This window comes from Antechinus flavipes, chromosome 1, assembly GCF_016432865.1.
Source record: "Antechinus flavipes isolate AdamAnt ecotype Samford, QLD, Australia chromosome 1, AdamAnt_v2, whole genome shotgun sequence".
Taxonomy (NCBI): domain Eukaryota; kingdom Metazoa; phylum Chordata; class Mammalia; order Dasyuromorphia; family Dasyuridae; genus Antechinus; species Antechinus flavipes.
The window spans coordinates 308,827,338-308,850,553 of record NC_067398.1 but is presented as its reverse complement, the minus strand read 5'-3'; the positions used below and the strand labels follow the sequence as shown (position 1 = coordinate 308,850,553).

Genomic DNA, 23,216 nt, shown 5'->3' with positions numbered 1-23,216 from the left:
ATATGGGTCCTTTTTTCCTTTTTATTATCTCTTTGGATCCCAGTAGTAAGACTACTTGATTAAAGGATGTGCAGTTTTATAGCCCTTTGAGATTTCCACATTGCTCTCCAGAATGATTGGATCATTTCACAACTCTATATATTAGTGTTCCAATTTTCCCACATCCCCTCCAACATTTATGATTATGTTGTGATTTTAGCCAACCTGAGAGGTTGTCTTAATTTGCATTTCTCCAATCAGTAGTGTCACTAGGCGTTCTTTTTTACCACCTGCAAGAATAACTAAGGGTATTTAGATAACACATTTACTTTAATTGGTCAAGGATACTAGATGTAGAGCTAATAGGCTTATTTTTAAATGATTTCTAGGGGAAACTGAACTTTCAAGCTTAAATCAGAGAGGAAAACTGAACTTCTGAACCTATGATCTGCTGAATTTAACTCAGAGAAAAAGAAATATGATTTAGGAACGTTATACAAAATGTCAGTATTACTCTGAATTTGGACTTCGTTTTAGAAAGAGTTAAACCTTTGAAAAGAATGTTTTAAAGGATTTCATACCAGTATACATAAGTACTGACAAGGTTCTCATAAAATGACGTTATACTATGTAGTATAAAGACAGAACAAGGTGGGAAAGTGAACCTCACTAAACTTCTGATGAGGATCAGTTAGGTTCAGTTGTATCTTGGGGAAAAAGAATTTCAGAGAGCAAATCAATTTTCAGTTAAGGCAGATTTTATTGCAAACAGTGAGAAGGCTTAGTCCTTAGAGGACCAGTAACAAGCTAAAGAAAGGGTCTCATATTTATAGAAATTTCTTGGCCAGGTGTCTCAGGCTAAGTTAGTTCTTATGGGGACAATTAACTGCCAAGAACAAAGAAATGGAGATGCCCACTTAGCCAGGTCAGGGCACTTGGGTTGTGCTACATGTTTCAAAAATGTCAGTAAATAAGGTCAATCATGTTTACCTCCCAAAACAGCCAAAATTTCCCACAGGACAGGATATAAGGAAAGGGCTAAAGCTAATCCCATTGCTTCGTCATTGACAGTAAGATCTGGCACATCTCAAAAAAGGGACAGGCCAAGCTCAACTTGTTAAGAACTGCCAATTAGATGACATATGAATTTATGCCATACTAAATCTAGTTATCTCCCCAAGTTATTGTCTTACCTTTTTGTAAACTGTTAAGATTCAGAAACTTGATGAGGAATATGTCTTTTGTTTTTATGTATTGTGTTGATAGGTGCAGTAATAAATATGGAAGTGATAGGGTTTTTAAAAATATATATATATAGTATGGATGAAGCACTAGTTTAGGACATTGGTTTGGAATGTGAAAAACTGACAGTGTGTTCATAGCCAAAAAGAGTACTTTATTTCATGAAAGGCACATAAGCTAATCAAAAGGGGTTTAATGGGTTGAGAATAAAGAGACTCTACTTAAAAGTCAGAGGCAGGGAGGAAGAGGGACAGCAACAGTGAGGTCTAGAAAGTTAGGGAGAATTGGAAAAAGAGTGAACTCAACTGTGATCTAGTGTGCCTGCTTAGGAGGAAGGAAACTCCCTCAAATACAAAGTCCTTAAAACTAAAAAGTGCTCATTATTTGTACCCAGGTTCAAGGTAACAGCTCAGATTTCTGTATGACAAACCACTACGTCTTGAAGGATAGTTTAGTAGAATAAAGATATGAGGGCCAATTTCCTTTCCTTCATGCACATTCTCCAAAGTTGTGCCACATCACTCTCAATAGCGACATTTCCAAGGTGACTACATCATTCCCAAAGGCTGCACCACATCAGTTTAGTATTAAAGTACTTCAGTATTAAGGTACATCAGAGATTTTGAGCAGTTTGGTGGCACAGTGTTTGGAGCGATGAGCCTGCAGTCAGAAATACTCATCTTTCTGAGTTCAAATCTGACATCAGACCTTTGTTAGCTGAGTGACCCTAGAGCAAGTCAGTTAAGCCTGTCTGCCTTGGTTTCTTCATCCGTAAAATGAGCTGGAGAAGGAAATGAAAACTTGCTCCAGTAAATTTGCCAAGAAAACCCAAATGGGGTCACAAAGAATCAAGACATGATTCTTTCAGTCATATCTGACAATGAAAGCAACAACCATTATATTATGCTTAAAAAATGCCGGGAGTATGTTAGGATTTAAAATATAAGAAAATGTGCTAGCTTCTTAGAGTAGACAGTTCTTCTGAGATTTCAGAGAAAGGTTAGGAGCATAGATGCTACCCTGAAGATTCAGCTAATTTTAAGTCATTGTTTAATGATCTTCCTTGATCTTTTATGACTTTAACATGTAACATGTAACTTTTATAACTTATTTCTGATCCTTAACCATTCAGAATTAGCATGTATCTGTCCTCATTTTCTTTCTTTTCGCTTGCAGATATGTGTGTATGTGCCTATGATGACATATATGTAATACATATTAATAATTTAAAACATCCATAACTTTATAGGGTGGATTATTGGGATAGATAATATTTTCCATTTACAGACTCGAGAATTGCGGTCATAGAGAACTTCATTTAACTGTAGTAACAAAGGAATTCATCAGTAAAGCCAGAAACAAGAGTTTGGGCTTTCTCATTTCCTTGTTTGACAGCCCTCCAAAATCTCCATAGAATCTCAGCATTGTTTTTCATCTTTTGTTCTCAAAGAGGGCCAATGACCTTATGGGGTATCTTAACTTGCATGTGAATTGAATTTAAGTGAAGCATCAGTTCCACTCTCTGTCAGAGTCACTGAAGTCTAGTATCAAGCTGACTGACAATGGCCTGGGAACTCAAAGGCCATCAACTCCAGCCCATTCTGAACAGGAATGTACAGCAGACAACAAGTTGTCATCCAGCATTTGCTTAAAGACCTCCAATGAGAGGGGACCCATCATTTCCTGAAAAAATGCATTTTAATTAGCTTGAATTAGAGAGGGTTTGGGTTCTTTATTTGTTTTTGCATCAAGACTTTCTCTTTGCAGCTTCCAATCATTGCTCATAGTTCTCACCTAATGCACCAAATAGAGCAAGTCTAATCCCTGTACCACACAATATTAACTCTTCAAATGCTAAAAGACTTCATGTTGCTTACCTCTGACCCTCCCAAGTACTCTCTTATCCAGCCTGAATAGTCCTCATTCTTTCAACTGAATTTCATATGGCATGGACTGGAGGCCCTTCACTATGCTGGTTGTCTTCCTGGGTGCTCTGGATGTTTGGGTTTAGTCACCTATAAACACAAGCTAAATATTAGGCATTTAGTCCTAGGCATATTCCAGCAAGCTAAAGAAACCTGACTAGTAAATTTATAGATCAGTTCTTTTTTGGAACAACATAAAGATCAGCTAATAGACCTACTCAGTCTCTGACTAAAATACTTGGTGGGAGTCATGGTGATGGATTGCATATTTGATACCACAGACTGTGGTGTACATTCTAAATAGTAGCAGGAGCAGTTGTTACCATGATTGATATATTTTACCTCTTCTTCCTTAGCTTTTCGGGCCCTCCTACAGATCCGGGCAGTGAGGAAGAAGCCAGGAGCACTGTCCCCTGTCTCATTCAGTCCTGTTTTAGCACAGAGCATGGATCACGATGAACACTCTGTAAGTGACTCATATTTGGCTGAGCCATCAGAAGGAGGAGTTTCTTGGCCAAAATGGCTTGTAGCTTTAAGACTTAGGATGAGGAGCAAGAACTACACTTAAGAAACTGGCTCATTACTCAGAAACTTAGGACCGTCTACTTATGTCATGCCAAAATATCCAGGTTATCATCCAAATGTTTCTAAATAATTAACTGTTTGGCATAGGACAAACAGAGCCTCTAAGTTGTATGGGGCCTCAATTTCTTTGTTAGGACAGGTATCTGAGCATTAGCTGGGATGAGGTAGTAAATAACTGCTTGGAAGAAGCTTTCCTTCCATTGTATCTGGCAAATAATGAATACTTCTTCCAGCACTTTACTTCATAATACAATCTGCGGGACTGAGCCTCCTGACAGAACTCCCTTCCCATTCTCAAACAAACTAAGTAGATGCCTATAAGTTTTGTAATAAGATGTCTCATTTCTTCCCTTTGAATGACAAATAGTTAAGGTCTCTGATTCCCTCCCTTCTCCTCAGTCCTGAGTACTTCCGAATATAGGGAATTAGTTACTGCTGACTGCATCAATCCAAGTGCTCTTAATATTGATAATGCAGGTGTCCCTCACTTAAATCAGATCCTGAAAATCCACTCTAAATTGAAGAAATTCCTCTCTAAAATGAAGAATTTGAAACAGGTTAAAGCTCAGAAGTGCTATGAATTAGGAAGGCTAATAATTGCTTTACCCAAGTATTATTTGTTTTACAAAGCATCTGATGTACCATAACATAGCAAGCCATTCTAGTACAATAAATAGGCTGTGATTATTTTCAAAGACTTGGATTGTATACAACTCTCCAGAAACATGTTAACATAAAATGAAACACATTTCTATGATTACTTTTTTAAAATGTAAATTTTTTTTAAAGATCTTTGCTATTTAACTGAAGGACTCGATGACCATATTGTCTTTTATAACAACTCAGTGTTTCTGCTGCATGTAGTTGAATGTTTGTTCCATGGCTTGATGTCCTGCTACTTGAGTGCAGGGATGGGCACCTTCCCATAAAGGTGATAAATTAAAGGGACACTGTCAAGCAATGCAGGCCTCAAATTTAGATTGTATATATTTTTTAAACTCTTCGTATTCTTCGGTGTTCAAAGCTTCCCTTCCCACCTACTTTTCCTTACAGAGATTCTGATAGCTTAATAAATAAAATCTATTTCCTTTGCCACTCATCTGGCATAGATTATTTGGACTTCGGACTTCAGACAAATGGCTATTTATAAAAACTGCTCTTAGATAACCTAATATGAGCAGAAATTTGTACCTTTCTCAAGTGGGTCAGTAATGAGAATGTAGGGTGGTGGGATTGTGCTTAGGATTGTTTTTGTATTTAACAATTACTCTTACGTCATAAACTCCCTGGCTCAAAGAACTGATGAAAATGGACTAGTTGTATGTTGTCATTCAGTGCCCAGCAAGTGGGTGGGGGATGTGTGCGGGTGGGTAAGAATCTTATCACATAAATAGTCATCAGAAAATTGGGAAATTCCCTTTCAGAAAACTCTAGCATTGTTTGAGGGATGTTAGTTATTGTAAAATATATGATTTTTATCTTGACAGTGTCCCTTTAAAAAATCAAAGTCGAACCCTGTCTCTTTGGCCAGCAAGAAACCTAAAAGGGAAACAGTAAGTGTATTTGGTCTATATGGCTACGTTATTGCCCCATTCCCCAACCAGAAAACAGATTCGTTTGGAAAGTCATTTTCTTCCCCAAACATTAGGATTTACTTCCATAGTGTGTTTCATTTACTTAATCCAGTAAAGCAGGATCAGTTCCCTGTAGTCATTCTGTGCAGGTACAGGAAGAGAGCTTTCTGAACCAAGCTGCTCCTTTGAAAGATGAGACCAATGGTCTGTAGGCACAGGAGCTCCTTCCTGCTAAGAGCCAGTTTGCCAAGCCATGAGCTACAAGTTCTCTTGCCAGCTTTGCTAAGCTTCTTTTGTTTCTTTTAAATGCTCTGTTCACCTTTTTTTTTTTTCCCCTGCTGGCAAGTGGAACTAATGTTGAAGGTGGAATTAATGTTGTTGCTTTTTTTTTTTTTTTTAATTGCAAATGGCATTTCTTATAAGTGTGTGTTTCTCATTACCCTGCTTTCTGCACTTGGTATTTGGATTTACTGGTTTTTGTCTCAGGACCTGAATTTTCCCAGAAGTCCTTAGTAACTTGAAGAACAGGATAGGGCAACCCAGACATATAAATGACACTTAGAGATAAGTCTCATTGAAATGCAGTTCACTGCTGTGTCTCCTAGTAGTCACTGATTAGATAGGAGGATAACTCCACATTGGCTTTTCGAAAGGAGAGTCTTAACTTCAAAAGTTGTAATTGTTAAAATAAAAAAATACCTGTAGGAGTTATTAGGAGAGTAAGTATCTACCTTTAAAGATTAAATCATATACGAAAGAGAGGATTCCCAAAACAAGACATATTACAAGAGAAAATATAAAAGAATTTTTTTGACTCACCAAATGCTAAACTGAATCTGACAGATTGATTAATAGAAATGTTACCCAAGCAGGAAGGGAGTGCACCTTTGGCTATCAATTGCCTCCCTTTTTTATTTCCATTTTCCATACCATGCCCCACCTTGGTTCCTTCTTTTCATCTCCTTGAAAGAGCTACTCTGTTTCTGAAAGAGAGTATTTGTTATATCCTACCCCAAATCCCTACCATCATAGCCTCATCAGCCTAACACAAGAGCTTTTTGCTCTCTTTCAGAATGTGTAGAGTAGGTAGTATGCTCTGATCCCAAGCATTTGACTGAAACACAAGAGTTTCAGATGTATTTCAGATCCATTTGATATGAGAATCTCTTGCTTTGCCCTTCCAGCTCTCTTATGTTTTCCATTCTTCTACTAACTCACTAGCTCTCCTTTCTTTCTTTGATTATAGATACAGAAAGCCAGGAAGGAGCTCTTAGCCCTAGCCTGAGGATGAATTTTCTTATATTCTTCAGTAAATCTCCCTTTTCCCCCCTATCTAGGTTGATGCCATATAGCATGGCTTCTGTCTCTGCTTAGATACAGTGATATAATGATCTTCTCAGAGAGCAAGAGAGAATAAAGAAAAGCCTTTCCTTGACAGTGTAGATGGTCAAAAAAATCCTAGAGCACATTCTCTCTTCTTTCAGGTAGAGGAGGTATTAGCTTTCTTCTTCACTTTGCTCCTCTATTTATTGGGCTTTTTATAGGTACTCGCCTTTTTTTTTCCCCTTAGTAACTAAAGGACTTGTTTTTCAGCAGCATTTCAAAGGGACCTGCAAGGAGGGTGGTTTCCATATTAGTGAAAACAGTTCAAGGGTGATATCACATATAAGAAAGCCCCCAATAAGGAGTAATTTCCAGCTAGAATTAAGTAGTTCCTTAGAAAATAGATTCTCAGAAATACAGAGCTATTTTAAGACAGGAATCTCATTTTGGGCCCCATGTCTTAAGGGCTGCATGGTTTTCTAAAATAAGGCCAGTTTTATTCTGAACTCTTCCCTATAATTCACAGAACTCTGACAACATCCCACCTGGATATGAACCCATCTCTTTGCTGGAAGCTCTGAATGGCCTTCGCTCCATCTCTCCTGCTATTCCTTCAGCTCCTCTTTATGAAGAAATCACTTATTCAGGGGTTTCTGATGGGCTCTCTCAAGCTGGTTGTCCTCTTGCTGGGCTCGATAGAGCCTTGGAGAGCAGCCTTCAAAAAAACAAGCCAAACAAGTCTCCAGACAGGTCAGTATCTCTGGGTGTGTGTAGTGTTCCAAATACCTTAAAGGGCTGGACCCTCCCCAGATCTTCTGCTCTATGAGGATCATGGGAGAAGGAGTAATGTATGTCCACCATCAGAAGAGATGGATCTGTGATACCCAAGCATCTAACACTGGTTGTGTTTTTTTTGTCATCCTTACATCATTCTAGCACATTGCGTTCTCCATCATCTCCTATTCATGAAGAAGATGAAGAGAAACTGTCTGAAGACTCCGACTCACCTCCCCCACTAAGTGGGGCTGAGCTCGCCCTTCGGGAGAGCAGTTCACCAGAGGTATGCTCAGTCACTGTGAATCTGTCAGCCTAGTTCTGGGAAGCTTACCTGAAGATTTTCTCTGACACGGTATACTAAGGGGTATTTACTTAGAAGACAAAGCAAGCAATGGTTATTTGTTAATCATTATTTAAAGTGGCGGTGGAACACAATAATTCTTAACCTTATGTCCCCATTGTTCTTTTTACCCTGGTAGCTTGTGGACTTGGTTAAGATGTAATTTTGTTCTTGGCCGTCGGCCATGATAGCAACTCACGTATACAGGCAAATGAGCTGGATTTTTTTTTCTTCTCCTTTTTTTTAAAGAGCTTCATAACTGAAGAAATTGAAGAGGTGCCATCTCTAAAGCAAGGTAAGCTATCTTCTACTTCCTTTAGAATTGGAGCATGCACTGGTTCTAAATAAGATTCTTTCAGTGCTAGCACTTCCATTGTCCTTATTTATACCCTCTGTTTGGAAAGGCTTCTAGTCTCACTGTGGTCTGTTATCCCCGGAAATACATCCGGCTGAGCCGATCTTTGGTATTTTTCCTTATTACATTGCTCATTAGCAAAAGTGTACCTAATGGGAAAGGGCTTCCTGAAACATCATCTTTTATTGAACCAGACTCAATCCTAGTGAATTACCTAGGGTTTTTCTCTGCCTTATTGTGAGAGAAAAGGTACTATCTCACTTGATATCCATATCAACCTGGCCCTGTAGAAATAATACACTCTTGGCTTATACTAATTGATACTCCTTTGGGGAGTATTCAGGCTGTTACCTTGGGTTTTCAGCCATAATGCTCTGATAGTTGTGAAATCTTGTTGATTCTTCTTTTTCAGCATCCTTTATACTTCTCTTTACCTTTCTACTCACATCACAGCTCAAATCCAGACCAATATCACCTCTCACTTGGATTGCTGAAATAGCCTCCTAATTGTTCACCCTGGGTGCTAGGATGTATCCTTCAATCCATGTTCCACTCACTCAACAAATGTGTATTAACTAATTCAGCTACCAGATTTATATTGTTAGGGTATAAGTCTGACAATCTTATTTGTCTGCTCAGCAACCTTTACTCCCTACCCATTTCTCTTAGAATAAAATGCAGATCCTTTTCATAGTCTGGCTTCAGCCTGTATTTCCAGAATTTTTCCCTTTCTTGCACAATGGGTACTAAAATCCAGGGTGGCCCATTTGTTGTTCTATACTCTATATTTGTGATTCTCACTTTCATGCTTGGACAGTTATGCCTACTCACTTTTGCATCTTGGAGTCCCTACATCCTTATGAAACTCAGTTCGAATGCTGCCACATCCTGAATTATATAGAAATGATGTGTGCCTCCCTAGCAGAATATAAACTTGAAGGCAAGGAATGTCTTGCTTTTATATTGTGATCTCCAGGGCCTAGCCCAACAGCATGGCAATAAAAGCATGGCAAAGCATGGCAATTACTTGTTGATTGATAATAGTATGTCAGAAAATAAATTTGTGCTTTAGGAACTTCTGCGTGTTATCTTAGACTGTATATAGTGTCAGATAGTGTTAGTACATATATTGGTTTTATTGAACTAGTTTTTTTCTTCTTTGTTATGAAGAAAGGCTCACCCTTGGGGGTAAGGGGAAAGGGTATATATTTGGGAGTGACTGTGATATAAAAACAAAAGGCATCTTTTAAAACTTGAAAAAGAAATTTTAAAAAATCTTCTCCTAGAGTTTGAAAGCCATTGGCAATCCTAACTTCAGTGAGTTAAGATAAGGAAGGGAACATTGTTTGTGGGCTTATATTTACAGACTCAGATTACAAAGGAATGCCCAGTTAGATACTTAAGTGAACATTTATCCTATAATGAGGAATGTTACATTGACTGTTCAACAAAATACAGAAATAATCACTTTTAATGTCTTTACATTCAGATTTCTCCTTCCATATTTGTTGGCAATGATATCTGCATTCAGACCCTGGCTTTGCCACTAATTGGGCCTGTTTACTTTGGGCACGATATCTCTGGGCATAATGGAGAAGGAATTGTGCCAGATGATCCCCAAGATCATTTGAAATCCTAACATCCTCCTGGTCTAAACATCTGATGCTCAGTTTCATTTCCTCTGGTTTTGTATAAAAGTGTACATTAACCCTTCCTGACCACCAGAGGGCCAGTAGAGACTACCAATTATCCCAGTGGGATAAACCAGCAAATGTTCCAGATGCTCATAATCTTGACCTCTCTCTCTGGAGGCTTATCACTCTCTGGATATAAATTGGACCCTACATGTTTCTTTTCCTTTGTAACCCCCAGGATGGACCAGGTCCCACAGTGCTCAGAATTCAGGAATTAGAGCTGTTTGCCATGCTCTTACCACCATGATGCTTGCTATCTATTGAAGATGGGATTGATCTCCTTTGCTTTGGCTATGTGTGAATAGTGTCCAGTCTCACTATCTTTGGTTTCTTAGCAGTCTCCTCCACCTCCAAACTGGTACTATTTTATAGAGAAACTAAATGTAGTTCAATTAAATTATTTTTCATTTAAGTCTGTGGCCTTTCTATAAAAATATTAACTCACATTCATGTTTGTTAATACATCCATCATATCCCATTTCAGTTGGACAATTACCCCATAAAGGAGGTAGGGTAAATTTAATTTTAATGTTTTCATTTTACAGATGAACAAACTGAAGTTTAGAGAAGATTGGTCCAAAATTCTATGTCTATTAAATAATGAGGCTGGGCTTTGAGCCCAGCACCTACCACCCAGATTATTACAAATGTAATAATACTTGTACAGTACTTAGCACAGGGCAAGTCTAGGGTTTTTTCACTTAGTACTCTGCCTCTTTACCTGCTAAATCCAAATCCAATTCTAAAATATTTTTTGAGATAATCTTTAATGAAAATTCAAGGTAAGTAATTCAATGTAATACCATCGTTTAAGCATAAGAATACATTTAGGAACTGTTGTCAAAGTGCAAAAACATTTTGTAGTCTACAGCAAAAAGAATAAAGAAGTGCTAAACCTTTTTCTTTAGTTTTAATCAAAGTTTACAGTAAGAGTTCAATAAATGATAATTTATTTTTTGGTTTTTTTATGTTTTTTAATTTTTTTAATGTTCTCTCTTTTCCTGCTCAGGGACAGTTAGGTGGCACAATGGATAGAGTGCTGGACCTGGAGTTGGGAACACTCATCTTCCTGAGTTCAAATCCAGCTTCAGGCACTTAGTAGTTATATGACCCTAGGCAAATCACTTGTGTTTGCCACAGTTTCCTCATCTGTCAAATAAGCTGGAAAAGGAAATGGCAAACCATGCCACTATTTTTGCCAAGAAAACCCCAACAGGGATCACAAAGAGTCAAATGTGACTGGAAACCTTTTTTCTCTGTTCTCCCTATTGCAATATACCATCACCATATCAGCCTGCATTCAGACCCCCATTTTTACCAATCTTCCCTTGATTTAATAGGGGCACTTGATAGTAAAGTATCCTCTTTTCCATCCAAAGCAAGGACAGGAGAGTGAGGAATAAGCTATTCTTTCTACTAATATCCATATAAGCAGTCTTCCTACCTTAAAATATTTGGTGATGACTTGCTTTTTGCAGAATTGTTATGAGCACTCTCACTATTCATCTAATGTAATCCTAATCACTCACATTTCTTTCTCCAAACACTCTCCTTTCCCATCAAGACTAAGTTTCTAAACAAGGTTGGAGAGGAAGTGGATTTTTTGCCTTTTTGTATAGAAACCATAATCCCTTCTTTAATCCTGCAATCATTATGGATCTCTAACCATTATTTCACAAATAGTCTTTGTGTTAGGCTTTGTAAATAATATGGAGAATAGTCTAGCTCCTTCCCCAGTGATGAAAGTCATGCTATTTCCATGGAAATAGACAAAGAATTGTTCTGTCTCAATCGGAAGAAAAGGGGAAGAGATGAGAAGGGGAACTGGTGGCAGTCATGAAGACTGATCCCTAATTTGATTCCTTTCCTTTTGAATTAGAGAGCCAAGCCCCATCTATAGAGGACGTCTTACAAGACAGCAGCACTGAGCATAGAAGCCTTAATCAACCTGGGATTGATCCTCCAGCTGACATATACTTACCAGGTAATAAACAACCAGCTTTTCCTTTTGCCATCTGGCTAGGGAATGGGAGATACATAGTGGAGCACAGGACTTAGAAAAATAGCAAAAAGTTGGACCAAGCCAAAGTATTGTATCTCTGGTTCAAGAACAATTTAAGCACTCAAGATATACAATAAGGCTTTAGAAATCTAAGGAATCTCTCCAAATTTAACAGGGATTAAACTTGGATGGGGGGGGGGGGGAGCTTTAACACAGGCAGATCTCAATTAGCAGCCTTCATTTGAGAGCTTAATTTTCAAGTTGGAGACCACAGCTGGAGAAACAACCTTCCATAAAATCTACTTCCAAGGATAGTGCTTCTTCCTTAACTAGGATTTTAGCTATGTATATCATTTCCAGAAATGTAAATAATGAAACCATACTATGAAGACAATTTAGAATGAACTATAAGAAATTTCAGCTTGCCATTTTTTCCTAATGTTAAAAAACTTCATCTCAGAGAATGAAGAGCATGTCTCACATTGTTATCTGAAACCTCAACCAGAATTCTAAATTCATTTTAGGAATTGGGAAAATTGCCAGATTTTTATATAATATCTGGAGGTAGTTAAGTGATTGAATTTTAAAATTGCTTCCCTTTACCACTGTCTTGGTTAGAGTCAACAGTGATCAGCAAAAGACTTAATTAGTTAATATTAGTTAACATTAATAGTTATATTAATTAATAATAGTTAACATTAGTATCTAAAGACAAAGTAATAATTTATTGCCAAAAGAAAATCTGACCCTCAAAGCAAAAGCATTATGTTGAAAAAATGCAATATTGCTAAATCTTATAGTAAGATAAAATGGGACAATTCAGGTTAAGTCCATTGTAGCTTTGAAAACATTTTTTAAATGGGCAAAACAACTTTAAAAGAAAACCTAAGGGGGCAGCTAGGTAATGCAGTGGATAGAGCACGAGGCCTGGAGTCAGGAGGATCCAAGTTCAAACAGCCAGACTGTGTGACCCAGGTAAAGTCACTTAACCCCAATTGCCTCAAAAAAAAAAAAAGTAAACAACTTATAATTAACATTTATTATTATTAAATATTTATTATTTATGAATAAACATTTTACTGTGTATCAGGCACTATGCTAAGCACTGAAATATAAAGTGAGGTAATAGCCCCTACTCTCAAGGAGTTAACATGTAATTAACTATATACAGACAAGCTATTTATAGGGTTAAGTGGAAAAAATCAACAGAGGAAATGCATTAAAATTATGAAGATTGGGAAAAAGACTCCTTTCTGTGGAAGATAGGATTTTTCCCTGGGACTTGAAAGAAGCCAGAAAACAGAGTAGGAAGAAAAAACATTCCAAGCCTGAGGGACAGTCAGAGAAAATAGCAGGAGACAATGTCTTGGAGGAGTAACAGCTAGAGTCAATAAGTAGAATAGGTACTAATTATATGCTCTTTCCCTGAAGCATATCTATAAAGTAGGCCCCTTCTTGCCAGAAGTCGGACATATTCAAGATACTGATTTGGTGAAGTATGACCCAGGTGGAATTCTAGAAACACTGGCCCTGAATTTTCTCATCTGTCTGCTGATTTCTCTGTTCCTCTTCCTGACTTTAAACAATAGTCTGATTAGACAGTATCATCTGACAGGCTCAGTTTACCTGATAGATCCATAAGAATCATTAGAGAGGCTCATTTACATGAACAGTAATGAGAGAAAGCAAAAGTTCATTATTTAATAAAGAGTAAGAGATTTGCGTTTCTCATAATGAGGTACTTAAAATAATAGGAACCTGAGCTTGGATTTCCAAAAGCTATTTTCCCTTTTTTTCTGTAGCTCATAGTATGATAATAAATTTTCTAGATCTTTGGGAGTATCTCTAAAGAAACTCTCTCTTGGACTGTAGTTTATTTGTCCCCTTTTAAGCATAGAAGTGAGAAACCAAGAATTTTATTTTGACTTATATGCATAAAATTTGTCCTAGGATCCATCCCCTTTTTTTGGCAGATAAAGGAAGAGGAAATTATGATTTTGCTTTTTCTTCTTTGCTTCTACAAACCAATATGGTCAGACTGAATACATTGTTTTCATACCTCATATCCCTTTCATTTTATTCTAACTTTATTCTAGTTGCCACAAAATTTACGAGACCATTCTAAGTGCTTTTCTAATAATTCCTTCATTTTCTGTCTCTCCTGCCCTCCTATCTGGATAGCACTGGGTCCTGATTCCTGCTCTATTGGTATAGAGGAATAAGATGGTATGTTTTCTCCTTTCATATGCCTAATTGGGTTTTTGTCTTGTCTGATGAATTCAGTCTAGTTGAATATTAAGTGCCTGCTCCATATAAAACACTATGTTAAGTATTTGGGTGGCTAAAAAGTTGAGATAAGTTGCTGAGAATATAAAATTATCTAAATAGTTTGATCCATTAGATAGGAGTTTCAATCATTTCTTCTATTCCTTATCCTGTATACAGTCCTGATTTCACGGCTTTTACATCCAGATCTTTTCCATGTAATGTAAGTTTTAACTCAAAATTGAAGTCTGGTCTTCAGGAGCTCTTAATCTTATTGTGTCCTTGACTCCTTTGGCAGTTGTTCAAGCCTGTGGACCGCTTCTCAGAACACTGTTTTTTAAATGTATAAAATAAAATACGGAGAATTACAGAGAAAACCAGTTATATGGATACAAAGATACAATTTTTTCCCATCTAAATTCTCAATCTTCCATCAGTCTATAGGTCCCAGGTAAAGACTCCTTGTTGTAAAGGGAACCCCATTTGAGGAAAGCCCAAGTGATAATTTACAGGAAAATAGGGTAAGATGATAGAATCAAAAGCCAGCTTTTTTTCTTCCCTATCTGAATGAGTAGTTCAGTTTGGGGGAGTTTTATGCCTTTCGGGTCTCAAAAAGAATGACTCAGCTAACTGTATCACCTCATGTGACTAGGAACAACAGAACCACCCACAGTGACTTGAAGCAACGAAAAGAAAAGGAATGAAATTAACAGAGATCATAGATTGCCTCCTAAAAAGAGATTTTGAATCCAGCAACTTATTGTATACATTTTTGTGTTTTTGGTGGACATGACTAACCGAGTCATCCAAGTGGACAAAGCTCCAATGTAAATGAACATGTGGCTTTTCTCAGCTTTTTTCTTTCTATCAGAGCAAGGAAAGGCTTACTGTTTTGTCCATTATTCTTGTTATACTTTATAAATGGTCTCCTTTCTCCTCAATCTTAATGTCCTTGTCTGAACCGAGACATTTTCTCACCAGCTTCCAGTGCTGAGGATATTGGGATTTATAGTTGGAAAAGAACTTAGAAATATTTTAGATCTAATCTGTTACTATGAATAGGATGAAAAGGAGACCCCAAAAGGCAAGATGACCTCCTTAAGATCACAGAAATAATAGCTAGCAAATTCAGGATCCAAACCCCAATTCTCTGACTCTTATATTTAACATTGTAGTCACCAAACCACAGCTGCCCCACTGGTTCCTCTCTGGGCCCATTTGACTTTTCTGTCATTAGGAATCTGCCCACAGACTAATCCTCAGATGGAAATTTTTATATATGCATTAGAATGCAGTTTTAAAGACAACAGGATCAGCTTTAAAACAGACTGTGCCAAATATAAGATTTATTGAGCCTCCTTAATTCCTAAGGCCAGTGAGAGGCCAAGTTATCCTGTCTGTATTGAGAACTAGCTTGTGTTTGAAAAGAAGATGACTCCACTCAGAAATTCAGCACAGTAGAAAACTCCATTATAATATAAATATAAGAAAAATTGCCAGTTTTACAGTTTTCTGTTATGCAAACCTTAAAAAACTAAATAAATGTGATATAATAATAAAGCTAAGGACTTAGAAGTGGGAGAAATATAAGTGGTTTAGGCAATTACACATTTGTGTGCCCATATAAACTCCTTCCTTCTAACTACTTTCACTCTAGTCACTCAAATGTTGGACCTAATTAGATAGATGAGATATAATAGCCTTCGATTTTTCTTCTGGAAACTAAACCACCATAAAGCCAAAATATCTTCAAGAAAATGGAAGAAGATATATTTATACCTCCATAAAAGTTTGAGGAAAATAGTCTCAACTAATTTTGTAGATTCTCATGCCCCTCAAGATAGCAAGAAAAAGAAAGTTTAGGACTTGAAAATGTATAATTGCCTGGTTTCTTCTGGCTACTAAAGAGTATGATCATTTTTAGAATTAGTGGTCCTGTCTCTGTCTCTGTCTCTCTCTCTGTCTCTCTCTCCTTCTCTCCCTCTCTCTCTCCCTCTCCCTCTCCTCTTGTGCTTTGTTCTAATATAGGTAGACCCTGCTTTTATAGTCCTGAGGGAGTAAAACTGACTGATTCAGATAATATTATTATCTAAGATCATGGGATTTAGCCCTGGAAGAAACCTTGGTGATCACTCAGTCCAGTGATTCCCAACTTATGGAATCCAGAGTTATTATAAGGGGGCCATATCCAGCCAAGATAGTAAGGAATAGGACTGGAATTTGAACCCAGATCCCCTAATACTAAATTTGGGGCTCTTCTATTCAAGGAATCTGGTGGTCAAAATAGGTGACTAGAAGTCTTATTCATGTCAAATGCTCATGTACTCGACTCTTATGTTGAGAAATAGTTTATGTTTCATATCAGAATTACTCCAGTTTGAAATTGAGTAGAAAATGGGTAGCAAGGAGCAAGGGTGTATTCACTCAGAGCTTCTTTACACTTATTTTGGCCCTGTTCTAACAAGCTTGATCATGTGACCTCCCAGCCCACAGACGATGGGAACTAACAAAGCTGAAGTTGGGAAGGATTGGGCCAACTAAGAGTGGCCCAGATAGCAGTCTGATCATAGAGAAAGGGGCAGAAGTAACTGCATAAATTAGATCCAAGGGTAAAAAAAATGAGAATAGTCTAATTGGGGAAAATAACTCCAGACCTCAAGGACATCAGCACACATAATACTGCAGTTTATCTGTCTGCCCAGTGAGTGACCCAGGGCTTGGGGGGAAAAGTAGTAGAGCAGGGAAGAATATGAGCATTTTGGAAGAATTTTTAAGTAAACGAGGAGTAAAGATGAGTTGTTGTGGATTATCCAGATTTACACAGAAATAAACTGAGGTTGATTCTCTACTTTATAGAGGGATTTGTCATGTTTCCTTTTTAGGTAGTAGACTTCCTTAGTACTTTTATCAGATGGTATAACTGATGGGCAGAAACCTGATTTATGGTTAAAACCTGTAACATAAAATGTTGCAATAATAGTAGCTGGCTTGGAAGAAGACTATCAGCATATCACTGTCCTCCCCTATGCCCTCAAGCATATCTTTTCTGCCTGGAGCCCAGGCTGTAGACACTTTTCCTCTGCCAGCTCCTGAAGCCTCTTACTCTCTCTGCCGAAGGGAGGCCTTTTCCCTTTTCATCTCTGAAACTTCCAGAATAGGGGTGAACACCTTACACTATAGGTGAACAGTTGCTAGACCTTCACACTTACCTCAAATATTTTTCCAGCTCTTGTTTGATATAAAGTATTGGTGACAAACCAAATAGAAAACATTTCTGTGACTTGGGAAACTATTTTATTTTATAACTTTGGGGTGTTAACAAGAAAAAGGTTTATACTCCATGTAGTTGTTGGTGCTAATTATAAAAATTTGCTTTGGAATGGAAACACAAGCCCCATATGTGTTTGTAGGCCTTCCAAAAAATAGAATTAAATTGGCCTCTCTTGAGTTGTGGACCATGTATCTTTAAAGCAAAGAATCAAATCTGATTTATCCTTTTGTGAATCTAATTTTTCTGACATGAAATGAATTTTCCAAATAGCTCTTGTTTATTCCTTGAAGTACCAAGTTTTTTTTTTTTTAAATAAATTATTTTTCTAATAATTATAAATTAATCAATTCTTATAACTTGGATGCTTTTACTGAAACTTGTTCCCCACAACTGGATGTTAATGACAGGAACATGATTTTTCCCTGTTCATAGGAGCTCTTTAATCAGATGCTGATTTAGTCATCTTTTGGACTTATTTTCAGTTTAGATTTGTAGTTCTTCTGATCTTTGCCACTGGTCCTAGATCTGTGGTTTCATCACCATGGAAGAAGCTCCCAGTATATAAACTCCCTTTATTGCTGTCGATGAGCTGCTTGTTTGTAATTTATAGTTAAAGAGTTACCTGGAAGATTGTCACACTCGCCTATGTTCACATAGTCATTATATGTCAAATTTGAATCCAGATCTTCTTGACTGCCCTTTATCAACATATGTCATGTTTCATCTCATTTTCTATTATTAGGATATTATATTAGCTTAATTCTGATCTGGTTATAAATTTTCATAAAAGTTTCTTATTCATAGTCAATAAAATTTAAACTAGAGGAAAGGCCAGATGTTCTGTGACCCTAAATGGGCCATTTTCATTTCATATTAAGAAATTAACCTACAAATAGATCTGGGAGTTGTGTTCTCTACCCCAAAAGAGCTTTCTCATCGAGAAAACCAACAAATACAAAGTAGCTTATACCTTGTTCCCGTGTTCAAGTTGACTCTTTGATGTTTTCCTTGTGCCCTTCTATCCAGCGTCCCAGTGGTCCAATAAATACTGCTATTGTCTTATTGAGCCCCACACAGCACCCCCCACCTGCCTCACCACCATTACATTCTGCTTTGGCTTTTTTCTCAACATTGGACTTCACATTTTGCTAATGGACGGAATTTTAAAGTGTTTGTTTGCCTGGGACCCATATATCAGAACCAGAGAGTCAGTCCTAGGGGAATCTGTAGTCTCACTCTGACAAAGACAAATATGAGAAGGCTATTATTATCATCTTCCCCACATCATAGACACTTTATATTTATCATAAAAATGCAATAACTGGTATTTTCCTTTGCTTATATTTTTTACCTCGTTTTCCCTTCCTCTCTTAGGAAGTTCAGCCTCGATGGAAACTCCCCAAAGCCACAGTGTGAATGGTTCTACTCGGCCTCCAGTCTGTGACCCCAGCCCTGAATATCGGGAGGCTGAACTGACTTCTCTGTAAGATCTCAGCCAGGGAGTGGTTTGGAGCCTTCAGCTCATTAGGCCTTTATGAAAAGGCCTTTCGATCTGGACACCAAAATACACGCACAGACTCTTCTTTCTCTCCATCCTCTGTGGGAATACTAGGCTCTAAGATGCCACACAGACTTTGACCAAAAGAGCACAGCTAACCTTACACTCTGATTACTTCCCTTTTTGTATGTTAAATTTATTTGTAAATGGTACACGATGAAGGACAGCAGCTTTTATCATGCAGCCATTGAGGGCTTTTTTTTTTTTTCCCTGTAGGACCCCATTGTTTGGGGTAAGCAGGACTCAGGAGGTAGTTCCTTCTCCTAGGGCAGAAATAACTGCTTATAAGGCCAGCCTGGAGTTGGCACAATTTGCATTTTTAAAGCCTGGAATATATCTGAAACTTGGGGTTCAGGACCGGTAAGCTCCCTAGGGTGACATTTATGTCCACAGCAGAGATTTTAGGGAGTAGGTGAGATATTTTCTTCTAAAGGTAGTTTTGAGAGGGGGATTTTAAATTTGTTTTTTGGGGGAGGGAGGAAGAAGAAACTTAACAAAAGGAGGAGGGGAACCAAATCAAAAGTCTATGAAGGAAAATATAGTGTATATTTTGTAACACACAGTGGCTCATGCTAGCCTTTTGCTGTTGCTGGTGTTTGCTTGATAACATGCTTGTTTGCCACAAACATGACCCTCCTGCAGCAGCACCTGTCCATGTAATGTCTTCTTATTCATGCCTCTTTATGATGTGACTGCTCTCTTTGCTTTGTATTTCAGCAGTTGGCCATTTGGGTTTAAAGCAATTAATCCTGTCCTCCAAGGGGATTCTAAGATCATTTTTTTTCTTCACCAAGACTTTTCAGGGTGAGATTTCATCTAATTGAAGGATGGTGATTTTAGAAGCAAAACAGACTCTACCAGGTCTACTTAATGAGCTCCAAGCTTGAATCAAAATAGCCCCCTCTTCTCTGGGAAAATAGTTCAAACTACACGAATCTGAGTTGAGATCTACCAGGAAGGTCTAGAGATGTTACGTTCATTTGGTGTGGCCTCCCTTGCAAGTGCCCTGAAAAGGGAACTGCAGTTTGAGAATGGATTTTGATTAAGATTCAAAAGCACAGAAAAGGAAGATTTGGGTTTTAAACAAAGTCCGCACTTTGCCTGCCATATGCACCTTTTCCTTGTTAGATGCCTTTCTCTGAGTGCTGAGCTTCATAGACGTTTCTAGAGTGTCTAATTCATATAGTGGATTAGGAACTCCTTTGACATCATCAGTAGCTGCCAAACTGGCAAGGCCAGCCCTGCAACAGAGGTTCTCTTTCCCATGGAGAGAGTACCCAATATGCCTCCTGTCCTGATAGTCTAAAATTGCCCCCTGGGTTGGTTTGGGGTTTATTAGGGGAATTTGTTTCAGAGACAGATGACTTCCCCTCTCCCATAGTTAACACGGGCTGCCTAGGATTTCAGTATCCTCATGATCTCACCCTCCAGATGGTATTCCATCTTCCAAGATAACCTTTCCTGCATTACCATTTAAAAGGAAATGTCTTTGGCCAAAAGGGAAAACTCTGGGAGGCTGGTACTCATTGTGAGGTTAATATACCAGCTATTACTTTCTGCAGAAGAAGAGTGGGACCTTGGTTGAGATACAATTTGTATCTATCTCAGCTAGTTTGGCCGTGGTGTCTAATAGAACAGCCTCGTACTCTCCTTTTTTATTTTTCAGTTTGTTGTTCAACAGCAGCCAAACAAGAATGCAGTCAATCACCTCTAACAAAAAAGCAGTGGCCTCAGCAGGTAGACATTCTTCTCCATGGGTAAATTTGGTTCTGTTTTAATAAAATGTGAGACCTAACCCATTAATGGTTGCAATGGGTAAACTCTTGTCTAAAATATAATAGTTTTTGCTCACCAACTCCCTCTCCTGGACCCTCAGAATCTGGAATCTTTAGGCAACTGGTTTTCAGAATGCATTTGGACTTGGCAAAGACAGCTCAGAAAGAGACCAAGCCTCATGAATGGGGCCCTTTCTTTGACCTCACATAACAAAATGTCTGGCATTTCTTGTCAGAAGTTGGGCCCCTCCCACGAGTTGTCTCAAGTATTCATTTGGAACTTGATAGGCATCCTGAGGCACAAGCCATATGCCACAAGTTGAAGTAACTGGCCAAGGTTGTTTTCCTAAACTAGGCTTTTTCAGAAGGTCATTAAATGTTTATGCTGAAACTGACACAAAGACCCTGCCTGAAATGTGAGCACCCTTCAGTGGGAGGCGTCCCGGCATTCCTCACAAACCAAGCCCACCTAAAGGCGAGCGGGTCTAAGGAGGTGGGGAGAGGCCTGGCCTTCCTTTTTAAGCCTCAGTTAACAATAAACCTGGGGGTTTTGCACTCTAGTTAATGCTACTGGGTTAAGACAGATAATAGTTATGTTCCAACTAAACTGCAGGTACAGATTTCCGGCTGAGAAGACAGACTATCAGAGTCCAGATGGAGAGCCAGAGTAACTGGCTTCTGGAAGTGGCCTTCTCACAGCATGTTTGTGTGTGTTGTCAGTAAACAGGCAATATTTTTCCCCTCTATCCATCCTTATCAATGCATATAGTTTTGTCCAGAGACCTTGTATTGGGTGCCTTGTTTTTTGCACAGTGGGACAAACTGGAGTAGAATTGTATAATTGAAGACACTAATTTTTTTTTCTGTAATTGCCACTTGTGAATTTTGTCATGTGGCTTCTACTCATGACTCTTTTCTGCCTCTGGAGACAGGCTACTTTGTGCACATAGCTTTGTTCACAGCACCCCGGGATTTTCCCAAATCCCGATCCTTTCTGTCCAAGCTCCCCTTTAGACATAGTCTGGCTTTCTCCTTCCTGCACGCTGCTTCCCTTTTTTCCCATCAAGCCCCTTTAAGATCTTTTCTCTTTCATTTCGGTGCCAGTACTTTGTTTAAACAATGGAACGAAGATTTGTTCATTCTGGAAACGTGCTATTATTTGATGTAGTCTGATTGGGTAGTTTTTTGTTTATATATTTATAGTAATAAATTCATGCAGCAATATACCATGTGTTTATCATTTCCTTTGAATGGCAATGAGGTGAATTGTGACTGGATCTCTAGTTGAATGTTAACTAATCAGTTTTCATTAAATTTTTACCATTCTATAAGACTTTTATTATTTAAGAGCCTCACTTATTAAAATGGCTACCCCGTCCCAAAAATTTAAAAAATAACTCACTCCTCATCTCCTTTCAAAGATCAGAGCAAACTGTGGCAAAAAATAAAACTTTTACTAAACCCCACTTTAGTTTGTTTTAGAAAATACAGCTGTAGTTCTTTTGATTTCCAGATTGGAAGAAAAAATGATTGGGGTGTTAGTCTAAAAGGATCAGAATTCTACCCAAGTCAGGAAAGACTTCCCCTCCTTCACCTTCCCAGACAGCACAGACAATGTTTTCATCTATAACTTTGCTAGGAAAAATGAACATTTTCCTGTACTAAAATATGACAATTCAATTTCTTGGCTCTCAAGTCCAGCATTTTATATCTATTCCAACGTGATCATATAATAATTTTTTTTTTTTAGTTTCAATTAAATGGAAATTTATCTTCTTTTTTTTTAAAAGTATCTTCTTGCTTTTTTTTTTTTTTTTTAATGTGAGAAACTTGCCTCTGGACACTACTACCCTTTAGGGTCACTGGAGAGGATTACATTCCTTCATCCTCTTTTGCCCAGAATAAACATTCATTAACTTTCATTTTTCTTCCTTTCTTTCCGTCCCTCCCATTTCTTTTATTCACACACACAATACTATCTAGACTCATAAAGGTGACTGTAAGTTTGCTATCTGGGTCTAATAGGTTTATTTCAATAATGTAGCTAAGTGCTTACTCATCTACAGTGCACAGGTACTGAAGCTATAAAAAAAAAGTGAAATGGCCCAGTGTATACAAAATAAATTTGAGAGGCACAGGCAGCCGCAGGTATCAGGAAAGATCTTATGTAGAAGTTGACAAGTAGAATTTTAGGGATTGAAAAGAGTCTATGGGTGTGTGTATTTGTGTGCCATTCCCAAATCTTTCTAGAATTATGCCCTAGAAGTTACTAAAATGTGCAAACCCCTTGTATGCCTGGGGCTTGGGAGTAAGTGATGGACAATATAACCAAAGAGATCAAAGAGAAAAGAAATTTATATGAACAAAAATAGCAACTCTTTTGGAAATAGCCCCAAACTGGATACTGAGGGGCTATCCTTTGATGATTGGAGAATGGCTAATTTGTATTATAGAAATGTGATGGAATACTATGTGATAAAATGTACCAAAAGAGGCAGTGTCAGAGGAAGTTGGAAAGATTCCTTTGAACTGACGCAGAACAAATGGAGCA

General features: G+C 37.9%; 1 protein-coding gene across 4 annotated transcripts in view; it reads left to right on the top strand.

The window, feature by feature from the left end:
* MGRN1 (mahogunin ring finger 1) overlaps positions 1 to 21,998 on the top strand; it is a 101,150-nt gene extending 79,152 nt beyond the window's left edge. The window contains exons 11-18 of one of the 4 annotated variants that reach the window (XM_051964559.1): positions 3,503 to 3,612; positions 5,219 to 5,284; positions 7,155 to 7,378; positions 7,565 to 7,688; positions 7,995 to 8,040; positions 11,674 to 11,778; positions 13,978 to 14,022; positions 18,707 to 18,805. In XM_051964559.1, coding sequence (XP_051820519.1) covers positions 3,503 to 3,612; positions 5,219 to 5,284; positions 7,155 to 7,378; positions 7,565 to 7,688; positions 7,995 to 8,040; positions 11,674 to 11,778; positions 13,978 to 14,018 — 716 coding nt within the window. In that variant the 3' untranslated portion in view covers positions 14,019 to 14,022; positions 18,707 to 18,805. Of the gene's footprint in view, positions 1 to 3,502; positions 3,613 to 5,218; positions 5,285 to 7,154; positions 7,379 to 7,564; positions 7,689 to 7,994; positions 8,041 to 11,673; positions 11,779 to 13,977; positions 14,023 to 18,706 lie in introns of all 4 variants that reach the window. The other 3 variants (XM_051964544.1, XM_051964565.1, XM_051964551.1) reach the window with 3 other exon arrangements.
* The last annotated feature ends 1,218 nt before the right edge of the window (positions 21,999 to 23,216 follow it).